This window comes from Eschrichtius robustus, chromosome X (assembly GCF_028021215.1).
Source record: "Eschrichtius robustus isolate mEscRob2 chromosome X, mEscRob2.pri, whole genome shotgun sequence".
Lineage (NCBI taxonomy): Eukaryota > Metazoa > Chordata > Mammalia > Artiodactyla > Eschrichtiidae > Eschrichtius > Eschrichtius robustus.
In genome coordinates, this window is record NC_090845.1 from 28728327 (window position 1) to 28753007 (window position 24681).

Below are 24681 nucleotides of genomic sequence, written 5' to 3' on the forward strand. Positions count from 1 at the left end.
ATAAACTTTTGTACTGTTTAAGTGTACTGTTCTTAATACTGGTAATTTTGACTTTTAAGATCTATTTTCTAAATTGTTATATTTATTGAATTATGTTGTAACTAGATCATTTTTGCTTTAAAAATATTCTAATGCTATCTTTTTGTTTTCCTGACTAATGAAATCTTTTTCTCTTTCCTATAGTGTGTATTTTCTGAACATGGCCTTCTGACCACAGTGGCTTACAAACTCGGCAGAGACAAACCAGTGTATTATGCGTTAGAAGTAAGTACATTTCATTCAGTATAGATAATGTGACAAACATTCAAAGCTAATGAAAACCACAGTGTTGTCTGTAAGAATGAGAAGCAACTCATCTGTTACAATTTTATAATGACATTGCAACAATTCAGCCACATCTTTATTTTTATTATTTATTTATTTATTTTTGGCTGCATCAGGTCTTCTTTGCTGCACGCAGGCTTTCTCTGGTTGCAGTGAGCGGGGGCTACTCTTTGTTGTGGTGTGCGGGCTTCTCATTGCAGTAGCTTCTCTTGTTGCGGAGCATGGGCTCTAGGCGCGCGGGCTTCAGTAGTTGTGGCACACGGGCTCAGTAGTTGTGGCGCACGGGCTCAGTAGTTGTGGCACATGGGCTCAGTAGTTGTGGCGCACGGGCTTAGTTGCTCCCTGGCATGTGGGATCTTCCCGGACCAGGGATCAAACCCGTGTCCCCTGCACTGGCAGGTGAATTCTCAACCACTGCGCCACCAGGGGAGTCCCCAGTCACATCTTTAGGCTCCACTTCCAATTCTAGTTCTCTTGCTATTTCTAGTTACTTCCTAGAAATAGTGTTGAACCTCTCAAAGTCATCCATGAGGGTTGGAATGAACTTCTTCTAAACTCCTGTTAATGTTGTAATTTTGACCTCTTCCCATGAATCACAAATGTTCTTAATGGCATCTAGAATGGTGAATCCTTTCTAGTAGGTTTTCAGTATACTTTGCCCAGAATAGATCCATCAAAGGAATCACTGTCTATGGCAGCTCTAGCCATACAAGATGTATTTCTTGAACAATAAGACTTGAAATTCAAAATTACTCCTTGATCTATGGGCTACAGAATGTATGTTGCATTAGCAGGCAGGAAAACAACACGAGTCTCATTGTATGTCTCCATCAGAGCTCTTGTGTGACCAGGTGCATTGTCAATGAGTGGTCATATTTTGGAGGGAATCCTCTTCTGAGCATTAGGTCTCCACAGGGAGTTTTAAATATTCAATAAATCATGTTGTGAACAGATGTGCTGTCATCCAGGCTTTCTTGTTCCATTTATAGAGCACAGGCAAAGTAGATTTAGCATAATTCTTAGGATTTTCAGAATGGTAAATGAGCATTGGCTTCAACTGAAAGTCACCAGTTGCGTTAGCCCCTAACAAGAGAGTCAGCCTGTCCTCTGAAGCTTTGAAGCCAGGCATTGACTTACCTTCTCTAGCTATGAAAGTTTCAGATATATCTTCTTCCAGTATAAGGCTGTTTCATCTACATTGAAAATCTGTTGTTTAGTGTGGCCACCTTCATTAATGGTCTTAGCTAGATCTTCTGAATTACTTCCTGTGGCCTCTACATCAGCACTTGCTGCTTTACCTTGTACTTTTATGTTACAGAGACAGTTTCTTTCCTTAAACTTCATGACCCAACCTCTGCTAGTTCCAAACATTTTTTCTGAAGCTTCCTAATGTCTCTCAGCCTTCATAGAATTAAAGAGAGTTAGGGCCTTGCTCTGGATTAGGCTTTGGCTTAAGGGAATGTTGTAGCTGGTTTGATCTTCTATCCAGACCACTCAAACTTCCTCCATATCAGCAACAAGGCTGTTTCACTTCTTTATCATTTGTGTGTTCACTGGAGTAGCACTTTTAATTTACTTCAGGAGCTTTTCCTTTGCATTCACAACTTGGCTAACCATTTGGGGCAAGAGGCCTAGCTTTCAGCCTATCTCAGCTTTAGACATTCCTTCCTCACTAAGTTCAATTATTTCTATCTAGCTTTTGATTTAAAGTGAGAGACATGTGATTCTTCCTTTCACTTGAACACTTAGAGGCCAGTGCAGGGTTATTAATTGGCCTAATTTTTTTTTTATTAATTAATTAATTTATTTATTTTTGGCTGTGTTGGGTCTTCGCTTCTGTGCCAGGGCTTTCTCTAGTTGCGGCGAGCGGGGGCCACTCTTCATCGCGGTGCGCGGGCCTCTAACTATCGCGGCCTCTCTTGCTGCGGAGCACGGGCTCCAGACGCACAGGCTCAGTAGTTGTGGCTCACGGGCCCAGTTGCTCTGCGGCATGTGGGATCCTCCCAGGCCAGGGCTCGAACCCGCGTCCCCTGCATTGGCAGGCGGACTCTCAACCACTGCACCACCAGGGAAGCCTGGCCTAATTTCATTATTGTTCTGTCTCAGGGAATAGGGAGGCCTGAGGAGAGGGAGAGAGATGGGGAACGGCCACTTGGTGGAGCAGTCAGAACATACACATTTATCATTAAGTTCGCTGTCTTATATAGGCACAGTTTATGGCACCCCAAAACAATTACAATAGCAACACCAAAAATCACTGATCACAGATCACCTTAAACAACTGTAATAATAAAAGTTTGAAAAAATGTGAGAATTACCAAAATGTGCCACAGAAACACAAAGTGACCAGTTGCTGTTAGAAAAACGGCACCAATAGACTTGCTCTGTGCAGGGTTACCACAAACCTTCAATTTGTAAAAAACACAGTACCTGTGAAGCACAATAAAATGAGGTATTCCCCACTGTGGGATTTGTGCCTCCGTGACCATAAACACTGTTTCTGCTACTCTAGCCTGAGTGTTCATTAATTTAGTCTAATAACCCCATCATATCACTGGCTCCAGGAGCATGTATTAAAATATCTAGCTCTTTTTCAAATGAATTATTATCAAGTCAAGTCGATGCCATTTTGTATTTGCACAGATGATCTTTTGTTAATCTAAATTGAGGTATTTGTTTCTTCCTGTTAAATTTCAGGATAGTAATTTCAGCCTGTTCTGACACAGTCTGAATGCTTTTTCACTCTTCACACTGTTCCTCTTCCAGTTTTGTCTCATCTGGAGACTTAACACATAAGCTTTATGATTTCGTTTTGATTCATGTAATTTTGTTTTTTAGTTTCATAGAATTTTAAAGCAGAGAGGGGCAGTAGATTAGATGACAACAGGCTTTGCTGCACCCTGCTATCCCCTTGTTTTATACATGAAGAAGACAAGTGAAATTGGAGTCATTTGGCCAAGGTAGCTTGACAGCTAGTAAGTAGCCAATCCTCGACGCAAATCCCGGTTATTGGGCATCAAAGTCTAGATGCCTAGGCCGCTCCACTGTGCCATCTCCTTCCTTGTAAATCTGAGTATTCAGGGCTCCAGTCTACCAAGTCCAGTGTTCTTTTCACTGCATCTCCCATATGTCACACCCTTCTACTAACCTAGCAACTTGGCCACAACACACACACACTAGTATGTTAACAGCAATAGATAGAATCTTTTTTCTTTTCCGAATTCTTTTCAGTTAACAAACATTTTGTAAAATTAAGAAAATCAAAAAAGAGTGCAGAGAATAAAGCTAGGTGGGAAAAACTTATTCTCAGTGAATTCACGCAAATTCCACCTGGTCACACTGCTTCCTTTTTGGGTAAAGTGCTTACAGAGCGGATATTTAATACCCATTTCTTTCATTTGACAGATTGTTGTTAGGCTTGGCAATCTGAGGTGTTCAAAAAGTAACTTTCTACCCTTTTTGAAAACAAACTATAACTACCCCTCTTAGTTTTTAGTCTTCTTTCATTCTCCCTCTGCTGATTTGGAAGCAACATAACGCATTTCTCATTTTTTGTTGTTGTTTTGGGGTTTTTTGGTAGTACCTTCAAAATAATAACTATATATTTTTCTAAGAGTGCTTATAATTGTTTAGTATTTTTAATAACCACCCAACCATGATGAGGACCTTGAATGCTTTACCCCTGCAACCTCCATCCGTAATCAGGTTATTGAGTTTAAATTTTTCATTTCCCCTTTTTCTTAAATATTCAATAATTCATACTGTTTTCTTTTCAGTCAATCATAAATCATATCAATTGACATATTTTGTCAATTTCTGTGTCCAGTATCGTTTCTTTGGTCCCAGACCTTTTATATCGTCCCCCCCACCCCCAGTTTTTTCTTGCTGAGGGATAGCCTTTCATAGTTCATAGAGTCTGGGGCGGTGAGCCTATTCTTTTTTAGGTTTGTCTTTATTTTGCTCTCTCTCTGGGGTGGATATAAAACTCAGTTGTTTTATCTGCATCCCTTCTGGCCATTTTTTGATGCTGATGAGACCTTCGCTGCTCTGATTTAAAAGTGGTTCCTTTGTAGATAGATAATCTGGAAGTTTTAAATGTTATATCCTTATCATTGATGTTCCATAGTTTTACTATGATGTGCCTGAGTTTGGATTTATTTTTACTTATTCTGTTAGGTACTTGGATACAAGTCTGTCTTCAGTTCTGGAACATTCTCAGCAATTATCTCTTCAAATATTGCTTCTCTACCATTACCTCCATCCTCTTCTGGAATTGCTATTATACGGATATTGGAACCTTCCAACCCACCCTCCATGTCTCTTAACTGCCCTTTTATATATTTTTAATCTCTTTGTTTCTCTGTGCTGCATCCCTGGTGAGTTTCTCAGTATCTACCTTACATTTCCAAATTCTCTCTTTAAAACAAACAAAACAAAAATGTTTTAATTGTGAAATGTAACACATGTATAGAAAAAATGCATAAAACATCAATGTACAGCTTAACAAATTATTATAAGAAGAAGACCCATGTAACCTCACCCAGGTCAGGAAACAGAAAACTACCAGGAACCTTCTATGTGCCCCTCCCAATCACATCCTCTTCCCTTTCCCCTAAGTTAACCCTGCCCTGACTTTTATTATGATCCCTTTCTTACTTTTCTTTACAATTCTAACTCTTAAATGTGCAACCCTAAACACGGAAGTTAGTTTTGCGTGTTTTTAATACTTTATATATTAAAAATATAAGAGAGAGACTGAGTAATACAGTATGCAATCTTTGATCTGGCCTCTTTCACTCAACATTTTATTTGGGAGAGTCATCTGTGTTGTTAGATATAGCTATTGTTTCATTCTTTTTCATTACCATGTGTAAATACCACCAGCAGTATGTGGGAACACGACTTTGCCTATTTTCTCTGTCTATTCTACAGTTTATCTCATCTATTACATTTTTTAATCTCACTCAGTAATTTCATGTCTAGAATCTTTAACTGGTTATTTTTCATGTCCACCTGATTTTGTTTTATTTCTCTTTTCTTTTGATTTGTAATTCATGGGGTTTTTTTCCATGGAAATCATACCTTAATCTACCTCTTTGTGTTTTTTTGTTGTTACTGTTTTGTATTGTTGTTGTTGTTTTCTCTTTTTGGCGGTGCTGCGGACAAGCAGTGTCTTAGTTCCCCGACCAGGGATTGAACCTGTGCCCCCTGCGGTACAAGCGCAGAGTCCTAACCACTGGATTGGAATGAATTCTATTCCAGATGTTACGTTTTGTTGACTGATGTCATTTTTTCCCCTTCCATACATTTTCATTAGAAGTGATGCTTGCAAGCTAGCATATGATATGCTGTAATGTCTAATTTATATAGTATATATACAAAGTATATATATTTTTTTAATTTAATCAATTTTTAATAGAAGTATAATTGACTTACAATATTACATTAGTTTTAGGTGTGTAACATAGTGATTCAGTATTTTTGTACATTACAAAATGATCACCACAGTAAGTCTAGTTAGCACCTGTCACCATACAAAGTTATTACAATATTATTGACTCTATTCCCAATGCTGTATATTACATCCCCATGCCTTGTTTATCTTATAACTGGAAGTTTGTACCTCTTAATCTCCCTCATCTATTTCACTCATTCTGCTACCCCCTTACCCCCTGGCAACCAGCATTTTGTTCTCTGTTTCTATGAGTCTGTTTTATTATGTTTATTCGTTTGTTTTATTTTTTAGATTCCACATGTAAGTGAACACATGCTATATTTTCTTTCTCTGATTTATTTCACTTAGCACAATACCCTCCAAATCCATCCATATTTTCACAAATGGCAAGATGTCATAATATTCCATTTTATATATATTATAAAGCTATCCATTTTATCCATCTATTAATAGATGCTTAGGTTGCTTTCATATCTTGGCTATTGTAAATAGTGCTGCAATGAACGTAGGGGTGCATATATCTTTTCTAACTAGTGTTTTTGTTTTCTTTGGAAAAATACCCAGAAGTGGATTTGCTGTATCGTGTGGTAGCTCTGTTTTTGATTTTCTGAGGAACCTCCACACTGTTCTCCACAGTGGCTGCACCAACTTACATTCCCACTAACAGCGTCCAAGAGTTCCCTTTTCTCCACATCCTCGCCAAAACTTGTTGTTTGTAGTATTTTTGATAATAGCCATTATGACAGGTATGAAGAGATCTCATTGTGGTTTTGATTTGCATTTCCCTGTTGATTAATGATGTTGAGCACCTTTTCATGTGTTAATTGACTATCTATATGTCTTCTTTGGAAAAATATCTACTCAGGTCCTCTGTCAATTTTTTAATCAAATTGTTTGTTTGTTTTTGATGTTGAGTTCTTTGTATATTTTGTATATTAACCCCTTATGAGATATATCATTTGCAAATATCTTCTCCCATTCAGTGGGCTGCCTTTTCGTTTTGTCAATACCTTCCTTCACTGTGCAAAAGCTTTTTAGTTTATTTTCGCTTTTGTTTCCCTTGCCTGAGGAGACAGATCCAAAAAAATATTGCTAAGACCCGAGGTCAGAGAGCATACTGTCTGTGTTTTCTTCTGCGAGTTTTATGGTTCCAGGTCTTGCGTTTAAGTTTTTAATCTATTTGGAGTTTATTTTTATATATGGTGTGAGAAAGTAGTCCAGTTTGATTCTCTTGCATGTAGCTGTTCTATTTTCCCAACACCATGGCTGATGTTTTAATAATAGATTTCTTCATGTATTTTGAAATTTTCCCTTCCAGCCTCATTTTCCATTAAGCCAATAGCCTTAGTCAGCACGTAGACAATTGCTTGTCTTCCAGTACCGCTACACAAGCAGGAAAGCACTACCTAGCCCCTGGCTTCAAGCACTGACACTATTCCTGATCTTACACAAAGCACTTCGAATCCCTTTCCTCTGCAGGAGTCAGCTCTGGCCACCACTCCTGCTCCCTGACACATACAGAAAAATGAATTGGAATCCATCATGCCTGTGGCCTCAAATCCTGCTTAGCCATGCATTTCTGTTTCTGTCCACGTCGATGCTAGTCTCTTATTTGAGTTAGCATGTGTTGTTTTGGTTTTTTCTTTTTACGTTTTGCCTGTTATCCTCTGTTAGGGACAGAGGTGATTTTTTTTTTTTAACAATGTAGTTTGTTTGTTTGTTTATATTTATGGCTGCATTGGGTCTTTGTTGCTGCGCGCGGGCTTTCTCTAGTTGCCACAAGCGGGGGCTACTCTTCATTGCGGTGCGCGGGCTTCTCACTACAGTGGCTTCTCTCGTTGCGGAGCACGGGCTCTAGGCACGCAGGCTTCAGTAGTTGTGGCTCGCGGGCTCTAGAGCGCAGGCTCAGTAGTTGTGGCTCACGGGCTTAGTTGCTCCACGGCAGGCATGTGGGATCTTCCCGGACCAGGGTTCGAACCCGTGTCCCCTGCATTGGCAGGCGGATTCTTAACCACTGCGCCACCAGGGAAACCCAGGACAGGTGATTTTTAAAGTGCAGACTCATCCATCTCTGTTGATAGGGATGTTTACCTCTTTTTTATCACCAAGAATATTAACATCTCTGGGTCCTTATTTCATTATTAGTAAAAAGGAATTGGGACACATGATGCTTCAGTTGTTTTGAGACTTTAAACTCGTATTAAACTGCTAAAATTTGTCCCACTCTTAATAGTTGGAAAATTTTCTTAGTGGTGGAAGATACTGAAGCAAAATAGAGCAAGAATTACCAAAATAGAATGAGTAGTTCTGCCTTCCCTCTGCCATCTGTGCACTATCTTCCCTAAGCTGTGCTTTTCCCTTCCTTGTTCATCTTCTTTTTCTTAATGTTATTTCACAAAACAAAATTCTTTTGGGGGCCTTTAATCTGATTATGAACTTGAGCTTACTTTGGATTTGAGACTTCCATGTTCTGTATTCTGTCACTAGGATATAAGTTCCCTGAGGTCAGAATATTTATCTGTCTTGTTCACCACCCTATCCCAGAGGCTGGCATATAGCAGACACTTAATAAATATTGTTTATATACCAAATCCTATGTTATGCCATTTTTGTCTGTTTAAACATGAGCTTCAAAGAGGATTCCTTATATCCCCCCATTGTTTTCTTTGAATGTCCTTTTTCTCCTCTCTTTGGTATGATTTGTGATTATATTGTTAAGTTTTTGTTTTTGGAGTTTTTCATCCCTCTTCAGCCGGTTTTTCCATTTCAGGTATAAGTCTCATATATTAGTTAACTGTTGCTGCATAACAATATTACCACTGATGTAAGCGGCTTAAAACCATACCCATTTATTATCTTATAGTTTCCACGGGTCAGGAGTCCAGGCAAAGCTTAGCTGGATCCTCTGCTCAGGGTCTCACCAGGCTGCAGTCAAGGTGTAGGCTGAGGCTACAGTCTCATCTGAGGCTCCATCTGCTTCTAGGTTCATGCAGATTATTGGCCAGATTTAGTTCCTTGTGATTGTAGGACTGGGGGTTTCACTTTCTTGCTAGGAGTCAGCCAGAGGCTGCCCTCAGCTCCTAGAGGCCGCCTGAAGTTCCTTCCCATGTGAGGACTTAACGCCAGCAAGGGAGGGAGAGAGTCCAGAAAACAGGTGTGATAATCTTATGCAACGTAATCACATGCATATCATCACATATGTCCCATCACCTTTGACATGTCCTGTTGGTTAGAAGCAAGTCATAGTCCCACCTCACTCAAAGGGAAAGGATCATGGAAGGCCATGAACAGCAGGAGGCGAGGATCATGGGGGCCTATAAACATTGTTTATGGACTTTTCTAAGGTACTTTCTTGGAAAGTGTACTTTCTGAGCAATAAGTGCTTTTAATTTTAATTCCCTAACTGGTTATCGAAGTATTAATGATACAGATTACATTTCCTAAATGCTTCCCCAATTCAACTCTGTGCTCCTGTTCTCTTTTCTTTGCAATTAAAAATGCTATAGAGTTAGATTTTGCATTTGTAATCATACAGAAGTTAAGTACAATATAAGTTATATATGTAGTGTTACATATGACTGTAGCATACACAAAACTATGTTTACTGTGCCTAATGGTTGATTTTAAGCAATTTAAGGATAATCTTAATTTTACATAATTTTTCTCCACACTTACTGATTTTAACCATAACTGCATTGTAATATACATCCTGCATCCTGAAATATCTGCTTTATACAGATACTGTTCATGGCAGTGGCATTCATGTCAAGGAGCTTTTGAGGGAAAGTATGTTTGCCTGCTATGACATTATATCAGATCTACTTGATTATTTTTAATCTAATCTTCGCATAGCCTGTTCCTTAGCCTTTCACTTTCCAGGCTGTGTGTCTAGTTTTTGAGTAATTTATTTCTCTTGTCCAGTTATCATAGAACTTCTTCTTTTTACCCTCTCATTTCTATTATGTTTTTCTTAGAGAGCCACTATTAGGTTTGTGTGCAGCTTTCCCAGTGGATCGTGACTTAGAATAAGGGTTGATTCATATTTATAGTTGATGAGCTGAAGTATTGAATGTTTATATTTATGATATAATTGACAGTAACTTATTTGATAGCAAGTAGACCTTCTATCTATCGTTTTAGGTTTCCATTCCTGTACTCTTTTTTTCTGCCCATCTTCAAAGCGTTATACCATCTTCCACTTTATCTCCTGCCTCTGGATTCAGAAGACTACATCTTTTGTGAATTTGGAGATTTCTCTTATTTTTATTAATTTTTAAAAAGCTATACCAAGTATTATATCCTGATACCAAAATTATATACTTCTTTCAGATAAGTGTTTTTTATATTGAACCTACTTCTTTGTTCAGTAACAAAACACTCCTGTGTACTCCTGATGACCAAATTTAGAATAATTTTCTTTTGGAGCCTTGACAGTAGCTTTGTATTTTTTTTCTATTGTTTTAATCTAAAATAATGCCCTCTGGTCCTCAACCAGTTACCTTTAACGAAAACCTTGATTTTCCTTTTACTGCAACCACATTGCTTCCTCTCAAAAAAAATTGAGCACGTAACATGCTGCCCTTTTCAGTGGAAGTGAGGTACATCGGCATTTGATTTCCCAAAATATAAAGTTCCACTAGCTGGTAGCTGCAAGACCACTCCACTAGACTTCTAGCTCAGTGGCTTTTTAAAATTCGTTGCTTACTCACCTAAAACTATTGGAAATATACACATTTCGTGGTTAGATGCCATGTAGGACCAGTGTCTTTTTGAGAGTATAGAACATCTGTGTTTCCATTTAGATCTAGAACTGTGCTGTCCAGTATGGTAGCCACTAGCAACACCTGACTACTGAGCACTTGAAATGTGGCTAGTCCAAATTGAGATGTGCCGTAAGCATAAACGATATACCTGATATCAAAGACTTAGTGAAATATATACAAATAAAAGATCTCAAGTTTTATATTGATTACATGTTGCAATGATAATATTTTTAATATATTGGGTTAAGCAAAATATATTACAATTAATCTAACCTTTTTAAATATGGTAACTAGAAAATTTAAATTACATGCGTGGCTCACATTATATTTCTATTAAACAGCACTGTTCTAGAAAATCTTATATATTTTCTAGCCTTTGGCAGCTACTATCTCTGAATTGTTTGCTTCCAGAGGATGTGTGAGAGTTGAACTACTGTCTCCAAAAGCAAACAATTTACTTAGTTCTCCTTGATGGTCCCACTCTGTACCTAAATATATAATATATCAAAATTAGGAAGTGTATTAAGAACTTTCTTTTTTGGGGCGGGAGAGACATTGGGTTAGAGTCCCTTGTCAGGTGTTTGCTGAATTGTCTTTGTCCTATTTTTAAAGTCTGGTTATATTTGCACAGGGATGTCAAATCTGTTCCTCAAATAATTTTTTATAGCTGAAAATTCACTGTATAAAAAGAGCAACTGTGATGTTTTGCCAGCTTTTCAGTAGCATATAGTGACCTGTTCTCACAGCAGCTATGAATGATAGGATGTATCAACATGTTCAGCATCTAGTTTGTTTACATCCTGAAAACTGATGGCAAGAAAGGGTAACCATTTGTAATTCAATTAATTTCATTGGGGACAGGGAGGCAGGCGACATATAAAAAACATTCTGCTTCCTACACTTAATATTACCTGATGTTTTGGTTTGGGGTGACTCTGTGGAAGTAATTTACATTAATAATCTATATGAAGAAAAACAGAAGGAAAAAAATAATCTATATGAATGAAGCATCAGAACCAAAAAACTTTTTTTTTGGAATTCCTAATGGTTTGTGCTGATACTTCTTTTGCCCCCAGAATCTTTTTACAAACATCTTTATTGAGATGTAATTCCCATATCACATGATTCACTCTTTTAAGGTGTGTAATTCAGCGTTCTTTAGTATATTCACGAAGTTGTGCAGCCATCACCACAGTCTAACTTTAGAACATTTTTATCACCCCAAAGAATAACTCCATCACCTCAACCCTAGGCAAGCACTAACCAACTCTTTGTCTCTCTGGATTTGCTTATTCTGGACATTTCATATAAATGGAGTCATACAGTATATGGTCTTTCACTTAGCATAATGTTTTCAAGATTCATCCATGTTGTAGCAGAATTTCATGTCTTTTCATGGCCAAATAATTTTCCATTGTGTGGATATACTACATTTTATTTACCCATACATCAGTCAGTGGAATTTGGCTGATACTTTTTTAACACTTAAAGAATTAAAGAAGCTAATATTTACATTCAGTAAGAACCTTCCTGTGTACTCCTGTATACTTCCTGTATTGAGCCTCGTCGTAATTTCTTTAGGTAACTGTTGTTATAGTCACCACCATTATATAGGTGAATAAATGGAGTCTCAGAAAGCCTAACTAATTTGCCTAAGATCACATAGCAGTTAAGAACTAGAACTCGGACTCAAACTAGTTCATCTGACTCCAAACTGTGTGTTTTCTTCCTTATTGTCGTAGCCATACAACCTCCTCCACCCCATCCCTTGGTGATTTTGTTGGAAAGAACAATTACTTTGTAGTTAGCTTCTTTGCTAACTTTTTTATTGTGGTTGCTAGATTTAATATAATGTTAGCTATGGGAAATGGGCTTGAAAAAACTCTCAGGGTGGCCTTTCCCAATAACTTTGTGGATAAGATGGGTATGTACTCTGGGTGATAATATACCTCAGTAGTTTAGCAACAGATAGAACAACTGTACAAGAAGCAAACTGCTCAACACACTGGTGTCCACCTACGGGCACAGGCACAAGGGTGTACTGGAGGGCTCTCTTCTCTGTCCCGTGAAAAACTTCTGTAATGCCCTAGATAAACAATGTGTGTAGTAAAAGACCTAGTTTATGATATTTGTAGAAGTCCCAATGTTGAAATTTTTGAATTTTATCCATCTGGTAGTGTCATACACAGAGAATATGCTCAATCAAAACTTTTTATTGTGATAACGTATATTCTGTCTCGGATTCCTTTTTTCCCGTAGGGTTCCGTAGCTATAGCCGGTGCTGTTATTCGCTGGCTCAGGGACAATCTTGGAATTATAAAGACCTCTGAGGAAATTGGTGAGTATGCTCTAACGAAGGGCTAGAATCTAAATAATAAGAATTTTCAATATTTTCCCCTTGCAATCTGTTAATACATGTGCTTTGCCCCGTATGTGACATTAAATTATATGAACCCCTATTATGAGTTTGATTTACACATAAAAGACTATTTTGGGAAGATTTAGAAAACAAATTGACATCCTTAGTGGTGGCTATTAATAAACTGGCACGGTAGGGCATAAAAATCACCCAAGTGTAAAACTGAACACCAAAGATTGCCAGAATCTGCAGTTAAATTTATCTGATGAGAAAAAGCTTTAAGTCTTATTAGAGTGAGAACTAAAACTCTCCAGTACCTGTAATTTATGTATTAATATGGCTATTTTCAGACAATGGATAATTATTTTGAACCCCCCACCCACTCTCCATCTACTTGTTTAATTTTGCCTGAAGGTGAGACAATCAGGAACACACTTCTGATTAGGGACACACTGAAGGCCACTTCTTCGTCTGCTAGTCAGCAACCTTAAAAATAGTGGAAATAAGCTAAAATACCTTAACGAAACTAATCCAGTTCCTTTATTTCTTGGGCTGGGTTACATTTTACTGGGGGGTATTCAGTGTGGAGAAATTTGCTTTTGTTGTTCCTCACATTCTGCTGTAATTAGGAACATTTTGCTGTACTAAATAACAGGAAACCAAAAGCTCTGTCCTAATTTTTTAAACACGTGTGTTTATTGACGAAAATAAGTAGCATATAGTAGAGTGATTTTTGTTTGTTTGTTTGTTTTTAACGTTAGAAAAACTTGCTAAAGAAGTAGGTACTTCTTATGGCTGCTATTTCGTCCCAGCATTTTCAGGGCTATATGCACCTTATTGGGAGCCCAGTGCAAGAGGGTAAGAATTGAAAATAAGGTATGCTTTTGTCAGTCTTGATTTATTTACTATATTAGCTAATAACTTATTAGTTAATAGTTTTCTATTTTCAAACGATTTTAAAGTATTGAGGAAACCTTTTACACTTGGCAAGTATAATTTCAGAACCTTTAAACTCCAAGAAGTTGGGAATTCCCTGGTGGTCTGGTGGTTATGACTCCGAGCTTCCACTGCAGGGAGCACGGGTTCGATCCCTGGTTGCGGAACTAAGATCCTGCATGCCATGCGGCATGGCCAAAAAAAAAAAAAAAAAAACCTCCAAGAAGTTATAAATCACCTGACAAATAAGCCCCCACCATATCCATATTCATGTTAGTGTTATTATCTTTTATCTTCAAAGCACCTGCAAGTTATGTCTCAAAGGGACATCATCTAGATGAATATTGATTTGGTTTTATATTACTGTCATCTATTCGGATAGATCTTGAACTTTTTCGTATGTGGATGCAGCATTGTAGACTATAAGGACTTTCCAAGCTACTTAATGTTTATGTCCAGTTTTGTTTTTTCTGATGTCCTATTTTCCCCCCCCCCTGTACATTTCTACCTACCAAATTCAGTCTTTCCATATTTAGGACATTTCCAGTTGATGACTCATTTATTCCACTCTAATCTTAAAAATCTTTGTATTTTTAGGATCATCTGTGGGCTCACTCAGTTCACCAATAAATGCCATATTGCTTTTGCTGCATTAGAAGCTGTTTGTTTCCAAACTCGAGAGGTAATAAATATGGGCCCTTTTCTTGTACTTAATCCACCTTTATTATTCCTAAACAAATTATATATTAATGCCAGAAATTTATTAAAATTTATAAGCTTACTAAATATTTAATCAAAAATTAAGTCTGCCTAAACATTAATGTAATAACTGCAAGTTTTTGTTCTTTTCCCAGCTGTCATTACTTTCTAAGTTCCTGTTAGCTGCCAGGCGCTGGGCATTTTACAGTTGAGGGGATGCTGAGTGGTGCATGTTAGGCAAAGGGGATAGTAGCACAAACATAGGCACCATGGCAGGAAATCAGGGTGCAAAATAGAACTGTTTGGCTTGACTGGATATAGGGGTGAGTGCAGAGGTGTGGTGAGAGAAAAGGTTGGTTGTAACCAGATCAAGGAGGGCCTAGAAGACCAGCCTAAGAAATCTAAATTTTTATTCTGCAGGCTTTGGGGAGCTTTTGAGTGTTTTTGAGTAGAAGATGACTATTTTCAGAGATGTTACTATGGAGTACTTTAGTTATGTTCATTGCATTGGTTTATTTAAGATTTTGGACGCCATGAACCGCGACTGTGGAATTCCGCTCAGCCATTTGCAGGTAGACGGAGGAATGACCAACAACAAAATTCTGATGCAGCTACAAGCAGACATTCTGTATATCCCAGTAGGTTAGTAAGCCTTCATTCCTTTAAACTCCAAGACTAATGTTTCTTTGGAAGAACTGGTTTTTTTAGGCATATGTAACTGCAAAGATACTGATGTAGCTCTCTCCCCTCAGTGAAGCCCTCGATGCCCGAAACAACTGCCCTGGGAGCTGCCATGGCAGCAGGGGCTGCAGAAGGGGTTGGCGTTTGGAGTCTGGAACCTGAGGACTTGTCAGCTGTCACAATGGAGCGGTTTGAACCTCAGATCAACGCTGAGGGTACTTGTTTTTTTACATTTTTTTAATTGAAGTATAGTTGATTTACAATGTTGTGTTAGTTTCAGATGTTCAGCAAAGTGATCCAGTTATACATACATATATATCTTTTTTTTTCAGATTCTTTTCCCTTACAGGTTATTATAAAATATTGAGCATAGTTCCCTGTGCTATACAGTAGTTCCCTTTTGGTGAGGGTACTTGTAAAGATTGAAGATTGGTATACTGTGGAAAGTGAGAGAGAGTTTGCTTTTCTGTTTATTCATAAGTTGAGAAAGTAAATAAGATAGCAAATGCTACTGTTTCAGGTTTGGCTACTAAGCATATTTGGATACACTGAATGAATGTGAATGAGAGGAATAGTTCCCTATTTTAAAAAAAAAAACTTCTATAATCACCTTTCTACCATTCACTTCTAGCATTTACAGTCCTTTCATGTAGGGGGATAACACTGCCACACTATCAGTTCTAGCTTGTTAGTGTAGCCTTTCCTGACAGTGACAGGGGAGATATATCGGCCACCGACCCCTCATGTCTGCATCGGATCATCTTTGGTGCCAGTGGCCAGTTTTAGGGCAGGATTATGTGGGGTAAGGGATATTCTGATAACTTTTAAACACAGCAGGGCTAGCCTGACAAAAGCAGCAACAGTTTAAATAAATGAGCATTAAATATTTGTCTTACTGTCATAATAAACAAAGCTAAGCCACAAGCTCTGACCAATACCTGTATTAAACTTTGTGTATGAAAATAAGGTTTTATATATTGAATTTGGTTTTAAGCCTTTTTAAAAACCTATGTATAAAATAACGTCAACGTGGATTTTGTATGATATCCCAAGCTCCTCCACCCTCCCAAAAAAGAGAAAATAGGTCAAGTAGGATTCCCCTTTCTGATTCATCACCACTTGCTTGTGAATGGCCTGGTGTTAGCAGGTAGCCTGTTTCGCCATCTCCCTTCATGGTGCAGACCAGGCTGAATTTCCCTTCAACTTCCAAGCAAGCTTCTCTCCCAGTCACTGGTAGTCACTAGCAACCATAGTCTCCGGAATCTGAGTCCTGGTAAAACTCCATGTCAGCTTAATACAATGTAACAAACATCAGTTTAATATGTGTAACAATTTGTCAAGAATGCTGAGTGAGGGACTTCCCTGGCAGTCCAGTGGTTAAGACTCCATGCTTCCAATGCAGGGGGCGCAGGTTCGATCCCTGGTCGGATCCCACATGCTGAACAGTGCAGCAAAAAAAAAAAAAAGAACGCTGAGTGAACGTAAGTGTGGTACTTAGAACATCTCAGTAAACTGCCTTTCTTATGTGTGGTTTTCCTACCTTCTGTGTCTAGAAAGTGAAATTCGTTATTCTACGTGGAAGAAAGCTGTGATGAAGTCAATGGGTTGGGTTACAACTCAGTCTTCAGAAAGTGGTAAAAATGTTTTTATTATTATTGCCACTTTGCCCTAGTATGTTAAATCGCTTCTTTAAGTATCTGGCCATTTATACTTAGCAAGGCTGCTCTGAAGAAAAGCATTATTATAAGCTTATAGTTTCTAATGTTTTGAAAACACTTTAAAGTTCTAAACATAAAATGTAAATTATCATGTTGATATACATACTTAACTCTGTCCTGCCATACCTTTCCTTATTAGTTTATTCCTGGTACTTCAATTGATAACTTAGTTTTCTAAAAGTAAAATTATTTCTAGTCTCTTCTTAATGAAAAAAAATCAACTAGACTTTTTTTTTCTTCTTCTTCTTAGTGTCTGACTTTGCCTTTCTGGGGGGCTGTCTTCATGACCTGAACCAACCGAAAGCTGTATTAATTTCAGAATATATTTCACTACTTCCTAGACTGCTTCCAAGCCCTTAGTGAGTGTATGTTATGAGAACTCATTGGAATCAGAGGAAGAAAAGTACCAAACATAGTAAATTAGAAATGTCATAATTGGCAAATGCTCTTGGCAGAACATAGAGGACTGTTTTTTTTCAGTCTCTTAGGTGGGAAAGTATTTGCCTTAAGTAAACCATTTAATTGTAAACAGCCCTGAGCTGCCTTTAATATAGAAACAGCCTTAAACATGCCTTTAATATGGCATAATATTTTAATTCTTTGCTAAATGCAAGATTTCGAACGTAATGAATGAAACAATGGTCAATAATATATTGAAGCGTATAGTTTAATGGAGAAGAGAATATAAATGAAATATAGCCTGCCTTCCAACCCCAAAGCGAGTATAGAACCACTTGTAATGTATCTGGCTTTTAGGAGAAGCTTCTGGGATCATCTAGTACCACAGATCACTGTGATCTGTATTTTCAGTCCTGGATGTTCCTACTTGAAGCTTTTGTTTATTCTCCTAAATAAGCTTTAAGCTTAATACCCATTTTCTTTAAATCTTTTGTCCTGAGACTCACCTTTCTTTCTAAGATAGTGGCAAAGCCTTTCTTGCTAAGACTGTTTGCAGTTTTGAGACCCTTTATAGCTAAACTTCTCAATCATAGGTATTTTTGTAGCACAGTGCTAGTTGCTTTGAAAGATAGACGTGCACTCGATTTATTTCCTGGTTGCCCTTAATTAATGGCTAATGAAAATGAGTTATATGATTTCTTTGACAAGTTAGATTTTTTTTAAACGGCATAGGGACTTCCCTGATGGTCCAGTGGTTAAGACTACGTACTTCCAATGCAAGGGGCCTGGGGTTCGATCCCTGGTCAGGGAGCTAAGATCCCATATGCCACGCGGCATGGCCAAATAAAATAAGATGGCACAATCCTACCTGTTCCCGCACTCCACTGCCCCAGCTGCCTCCACGTCAATGCCACACATCCTTCTCCTTCCTTGCAGTTGAAGATATAATTTTAATTGCAAAGTTCCCACAAAACCAATTGATCGTTTTCTCTCTGTTTGCTTACCTTACCTGTCAGTGAATTTAAAATGCCAAGAAAAAGTTGATAAAAGAAAATTACATGATTCTATTGTTTCTGCCATCAGCATTGATGATAAAGTAATTTGATTTTTTGAGAGCTTTCGATTTTTCAAACTTTGTTTTTGTTTCAGTTGGGCTGTAGTGGATTTAAGGCAAAGTTTGAAAAAACTTTTGAGTAGATTTATGAAAAGCACTCATGTATAATATTTTGAGAGTCTCTAAACTGTATAATAAACAGGCTAATAATATTCAGTTAGTGAAATGCTGATTGTATTCCTTAAGCAATATAAGCTATGTAACTGTATGATTTATCAATAAGCTATCTGATAATAGCAGTACAGACAGAATCCTATTTTGATGATCTTGAAAGGATATTGGAATTGCTACCTGGTCTCTTGTCCTCTTTAAATAGGTTTAGTTTATGGGAAGAATATTATGTTAGCTTAATTTCCAAAGCATTTTGCCAGTTTTGAAGCATTCATATTTATTTTCTTGTTTATAACTATATTTGAATGGATTGTACAGAATTTTTAACATACATTCAATATGTTTAAAATGTTGTAGAAGTGATTGGGGGTTTGATATTTTTTGGAGAGAGCTTATCATAAATGATGACTTCTTGGCTTTGTACTCCAAACCCACCAAAATATTTTTTCATAGAGTGTTAAATATTCTAGATATATAATTTTTATATTCAAGAAAAGCATCTATCTATCTATCTATTCTTGGAAGGGCTTCCAAGAGAATTCAGGTTGGAAAATATCAAAACAATCGTATTCTCAGGCAATATTTTAAAATGTAGATTAATACAGTTTGGTTTTTTAATTATACTAACATTAATATTCAGGTGCATTTCCTTATACACCAAGTCTATTTAAAAAAGAAAATGAAACCAGTAGGGTTTGAAATTCATTTTCAGTAGACGAATATAACTCTTCTCTGATAGCCAAAGGATCTATAATTTGAATTTGAGGGGAATTGGATTGCTCATTTAGTATCTTTTGGGGAAGAATCAAGAAAGCTAAAATCAACAGCCTCCCAAAAAGTTCTCCATCAGCTTTGGCTTTGCCAGTGGAAGGTTTATGTTGGTCTGTATGTTCTATGTTCTTGGCTACTTGTGGCATGCTATCTGTATTGTTTGTTGACTGTCATAAACCTCCAATATTGATTCTGTTTTTGATTTGAAGTAATAACTCTTTGCTAGCTTTTATGAATATACTATTTTTATAACTTTTTTTTGCTATCATGTGATTCTTAACACAAATATTGTAATTATGTGTCTCTCTTTTGGTTTGCTTGACTGGAATTCCCTCCTACTTGGATGACCACAGGTGACCCTAGTATCTTCTGTAGTCTACCCTTGGGCTTTTTTATAGTGAGTAGCATGGTAATGTTAATCGGAGCAAGGTACCGCTCAGGTCAGTTCCTCTTTACATTAGACAATTGTATTAGTTAGCATTAATGTATTTGTGTATGACTCAGCAGAAAGTTTTCGGTGTTTTTCCTTCTTCCTATTCTTAGGAACCTGGAAAATCTATTAAAGGTCTAATTAGTTAGACCAATTGATCTTTGGGGGCAGTGACTCTGCTTTTATTCTCTTTTTAGTAGATGATGATTTTCTTTGAGGGGCTACATTCTGCTGTCAGCTGCAACAATAAGCACAAGTGAAAGTACTACTGTCAATGCTTAAATGAAAGGACGTTCAGAGTGATAGATGAAATTTATAGTATTTGAAATCAATTAAATTGGCTTGCAAATGTACATAAGTTGTTTTTCATACTTAATGAAAATCTGCTACACAAGTCTTAATATTTCAATTCTGGTAAGAATTTCAGCCAGAGTATGTTAGCAGAGTTTCTGTAAAACTCTACAGCTAGGGAAAATTTACCATCACTTTTATTTTAGTTAAGAGAATACATTTGGTGAAATGAAGCTTTTTAAAAAATTATTATTGAAATAAATTGGGGTCGAAATTCAAACTGAATTATTATTTTGCATATTAACTTCTGAATATTCTTATAAGAGTAAAATTGCTCAGTATTTTATAAAACACATTGCATAACCTGTATTAATTTAAATATAATAATCATTTTTGGAAGATGTTGCTGATGATAGCTCTCAGTTTTTCTTCAAATTAATGGCCTAAATGGAAATGATGTATTTCATATGTTGCCAAGAAAGTGAAACGTTTTAACAATCTTCCTAATTAAGGAAAGAGGTAAATTATTTTTCTTAATTAATTAGAAGATGACCTGGGTGTAAAATATAAAATTTTTTATTAATATGGGAGAATATCTGTTTATAGAAATCTGACAAGCGTTAATCAGCTTGACATCATCACCAAAGTGCTATATACAAATATGGAATGAAAAGTTATTTACATCAGCAGAAATGGGATGAAAATTATTTACATTAGCAGAACATTAAATTATCTTTTAATTAATGATAAAATTTGGGTTACTTGCATGAGAATTTAAAATTAGATTGCCTTTTTCTATATTCTTCATGTTCACGATAAATTTGTTCAAATCTTCTGCTTCCATAATAATCGTACCTTATGTTGGTATTAGTGCTTTACACCTTACAAAGGGCTTCTGTATACATAAATCTATACAGAATTAGCAGATGCTTATTTTCTTTCTGCTTCTTGGGAATGTTTGGTGGAACAGTCCAAATATTCCCCAGAAGAACTGTAGCTTAAATTTATTTTTTTTTAAATGCTGTTTGAGGGAAAGTTCTATTTTTTTTCTTTACCATGAGTTTTTTTGGCTGCATAATGATGGTCTGGAAAAGGAAAGAAAATAACATTGCAGCTGAATGTTTTCATTGATTTTTTTTTTTCCCCTTCTGTTTCCCCTTTGATACCAGTACAGAATGAAAAGGCTTGGTCTATGAAAATTAGGATATGTAGCATATCTCTAAGCTAAAGGATACAGTAAGTGTCCAAATTCCTAGGCTTCCAAAATAGATATGATTGCCATCTTTAGGATCTCTCTTGGTAACATATGCTGAGATTTGAGAAGAATGGGGATGGCTTGCCTTGGTAAACAGTTAGCAATAGTGTTTATTTGCTAATTTTGGAATTGACTCAGTTATATTTGTTGCATTTTTACTTGTGAAGCAATATTTAGGAATCATATGGAATTTCTAGCTCAATAAATTATTTAATTGTCTTCATTGTTTTAACTCCTGAATTGCATGTATATTATTATTGACATATATGATTTTTGTCCCCCATTTTAGGTATGCCATAAACACTACCAACTCATGGATTCCAAAGATGCGAGCTCTTTACCTATCGAGAGAATCCAGTGATTCTGTCTCTTAATGTGATGACACTACTCATAGACTCTGATTTTATTTATAAGCCACTAGCTGCATGACCCTCCAAGTAGACCTGTGGCTTGAAATAAAGAAAATGCAGCAGAAAGAATGCTATAGAAACATATGGTGTGTTTTTTAACATCGGTAGTTAAGATTGGACCAGCCACCTTTGGGGCTGACCCACTCCTTTGCCATCATTTCCTGCCTCATTCCCTCTAAGATCTAGGAAGAATTCAGATCCTGTCCATTGGAATCTTTATCACATATATTCAAACTCTGATGGGCCAGGATTTGATTCCTGCACTACACATGCTTGATTAAGGGGCTGTTACTAACGGGCTAAAAATTTGTGACCTTTTGTTTGCTTCTTTTTAACAGACCCCCCTACCCAAAGTCCTCTTTTCTGCATATTAGGGAGACCACAACATCTTCACTGAATGTTTAAATGGAAGCCTCTACTAAATTCTTAAAATGGAAATTTAGTACCCTCATTGCTTAGGTATTTCTCTGAAAAGTATTTGCCAAAACTGAAAATTCTTCATATATTGTATTTAACGTGGTCTCACTAATTACACTGAATTGCTATCTGGATCTTATAGGGAAGGACACTTTCCTTTTTCTTTCTTTCATCTCTCCTTTTTATATATTTTTTTACTTTGTATGTCTAACATACATGCCTATATATTTTATATACCGAGGGTAGCCCATTTATAAAAAGAGTACGTGTTCTCACTAATTACACTGAATTTCTGTCTGAATCTTATAGGGAAGAACACTTTCTTTTTTTTCTTTTTGTCTCTCCTTTGTATATTTCTTACTTCGTATGTGTAACATACATGCCTTTATATTTTATATACTGAGGGTAGCCCATTTATAAATTAAGAGCACATTGTATTCGGTAGGTTATAATGGGGCTGGTCTTAAGTGGACCTCTATGTGTATAAATATTTTGGAGAAAACAGCTGTATACATTTTTGGGCAATGGTTACGCATATTATTTACCAGGAGAAACTTTTTCTTAAAGAGCCAACATTTAAAATTTAAGTATATGTTCTATGTCAATAAAAGAAAATGTACTTTATTGTGGCTATAATTTCTTATACCATACTTTTATATGCTAAAAAAGAAAAAAAGAAAAAACTGGAATACTACAGCAAATATTGTTTTCAAATACAAGCACTAGTTCATATAAAGTTATTTTTCCTTTGATGTAATTTTAGACATATTTAGGATCCTTTTGAGGGGATGTCAAAAGAGGTTAAAATACTTAAGTGGGAAAAAAAAGCCAAGAATCTCTTTCCACCCAAGTATGTTATCAATTGCTGATAAGCAATTAAAATTTCTATTTGAGATGACAGATAGTTATCTCTGCTTATTGTCATATTACAACTGAAAAAAGAAAAAGGTTTTATTGATAGAAATGGCTTCCAGTAAAACCAAGAATTTCTTTCTCCCCCCACCCAAAACCAAGAATTTCTCAAAAAATTTAATGTTATGTGTTGTAAAAACTTACCTAATCTAGCTTCTTAATGTCAATTTTAAAATATCTTAAAATTAATTTCTGTTTACTACAAACAAGAAGATACTGCCTTCTAATTATTTTCTTCAATCAGTGATGAAAATGGGAAAGTATTTATATATTAATATAAAAGGTTTTGTTTTGTTTGGAATTAATGGTAGCTTTCATTTGCAGTTCTGATTATGCTGTTTCTAAATTATTGAATCTGCTGGGTTTTATTGATACAGCTGCCACTTTAGTGACATAAATATTATAGAAAGGTACTATGAAATTATTACTTTGTAGCAAGGATACTTTTAAACATAATTATGTTTCTACAAAGGTAGGTTGAGTTAATGTAAATAGTTGTGAAAATCATTGTTCAAATAATTTTAAGATTACATTAATTTTCTATAAATTGCAATATTTATAAATGTTTGAAATTATATACGTTGATATTTAATGATAAATTTGCTTAAAATAAATCAACCCTCATTCTTACTTGCATTTCTCATTTACAGACTAGAACTTAGATCAAAGTTAAATTGAGAAAGAAATTGCAGGAAACGTGAAGCTCAGCTGTTAGCACTTGATCAGGCACACTCTGAAGAATTAACCTACAGCCGAAGAAGTAGTTTCTGGAATGATGAGCACCTTACTCGTTCTGTTAGAAAAGACTACAGTGTCCCATCTCAGCATCCAGAAAATACCCTGCTGAGGTCAGCAGCCATTATCAATAGGGTCTTGTGGTCATGCCTAACCATGACCTACTGGTTCCACTCTCTGCTTCAGTTTCTCTCTACCTGGGTGATTTGGTGGAGTGAAGTACACCATTGTTCTCTGAACTCAATAGCCAACACCTCAACCTTTTGTTCTCCAGGTAATCAGTAATATAAGTAATGCATTTTTGCTTCTGTAATAATATCTTAGAATTTTTTAGTGTGTTTCTTTTGAAATGCCTAAAGGTCAGTTCTTTGGCTTATGGGTATTTTGTATCATGTGGGAATGAAGAATGATAGCTATTTAGGAGGAACCACCAATCAAAATATGTCATAGCACAGAAACTGTAACAGTATTGGCAAGTCTAGTAGGTAGTATTTACCTCACAGTGTCTACCTAATCGTAAATAGAAGTTCAAAAATTACTATTTTTATAGCTTAAATGAGGTATAATTGATATACAGAAAACTGTACATATTTAATGTATATACTTTGATGAGTTCAGACATATGCATACACCCATTATCCCATTACCACAATCAAGGTTATAAACATATCCATCACCTCCAAAATTTTTCTTATGTCCCTTTGCTTGTTGTGTTTGTGTGTTAAGAATGCTTAACATGAGATCTACCCTCTTAAATTTTTTTTAATATTTATTTATTTATTTTTGGCTGCATTGGGTCTTTGTTGCTGCGTGCGAGCTTTCTCTAGTTGTGGTGAGCGGGGGCTACTCTTCATTGCGGTGCGCGGGCCTCTCATTGCGGTGGCTTATCTTGTTGTGGAGC

At 36.5% G+C, this 24681-nt stretch overlaps 1 protein-coding gene across 5 annotated transcripts in view; it reads left to right on the forward strand.

The window, feature by feature from the left end:
* The window catches only part of GK (glycerol kinase), a 61799-nt gene extending 40014 nt beyond the window's left edge, over window positions 1-21785 (forward strand). For 4 of the 5 annotated variants that reach the window (XM_068533019.1, XM_068533020.1, XM_068533021.1 and 1 more), the window contains 9 exons: window positions 184-264; window positions 12802-12880; window positions 13663-13759; window positions 14435-14519; window positions 15058-15178; window positions 15289-15432; window positions 16771-16851; window positions 19684-19770; window positions 21596-21785. In XM_068533019.1, coding sequence (XP_068389120.1) covers window positions 184-264; window positions 12802-12880; window positions 13663-13759; window positions 14435-14519; window positions 15058-15178; window positions 15289-15432; window positions 16771-16851; window positions 19684-19770; window positions 21596-21606 — 786 coding nt within the window. In that variant the 3' untranslated portion in view covers window positions 21607-21785. The remainder of the gene's footprint in view (window positions 1-183; window positions 265-12801; window positions 12881-13662; window positions 13760-14434; window positions 14520-15057; window positions 15179-15288; window positions 15433-16770; window positions 16852-19683; window positions 19771-21595) is intronic. The other variant, XM_068533022.1, reaches the window with a different exon arrangement.
* Window positions 21786-24681: the final 2896 nt, after the last annotated feature.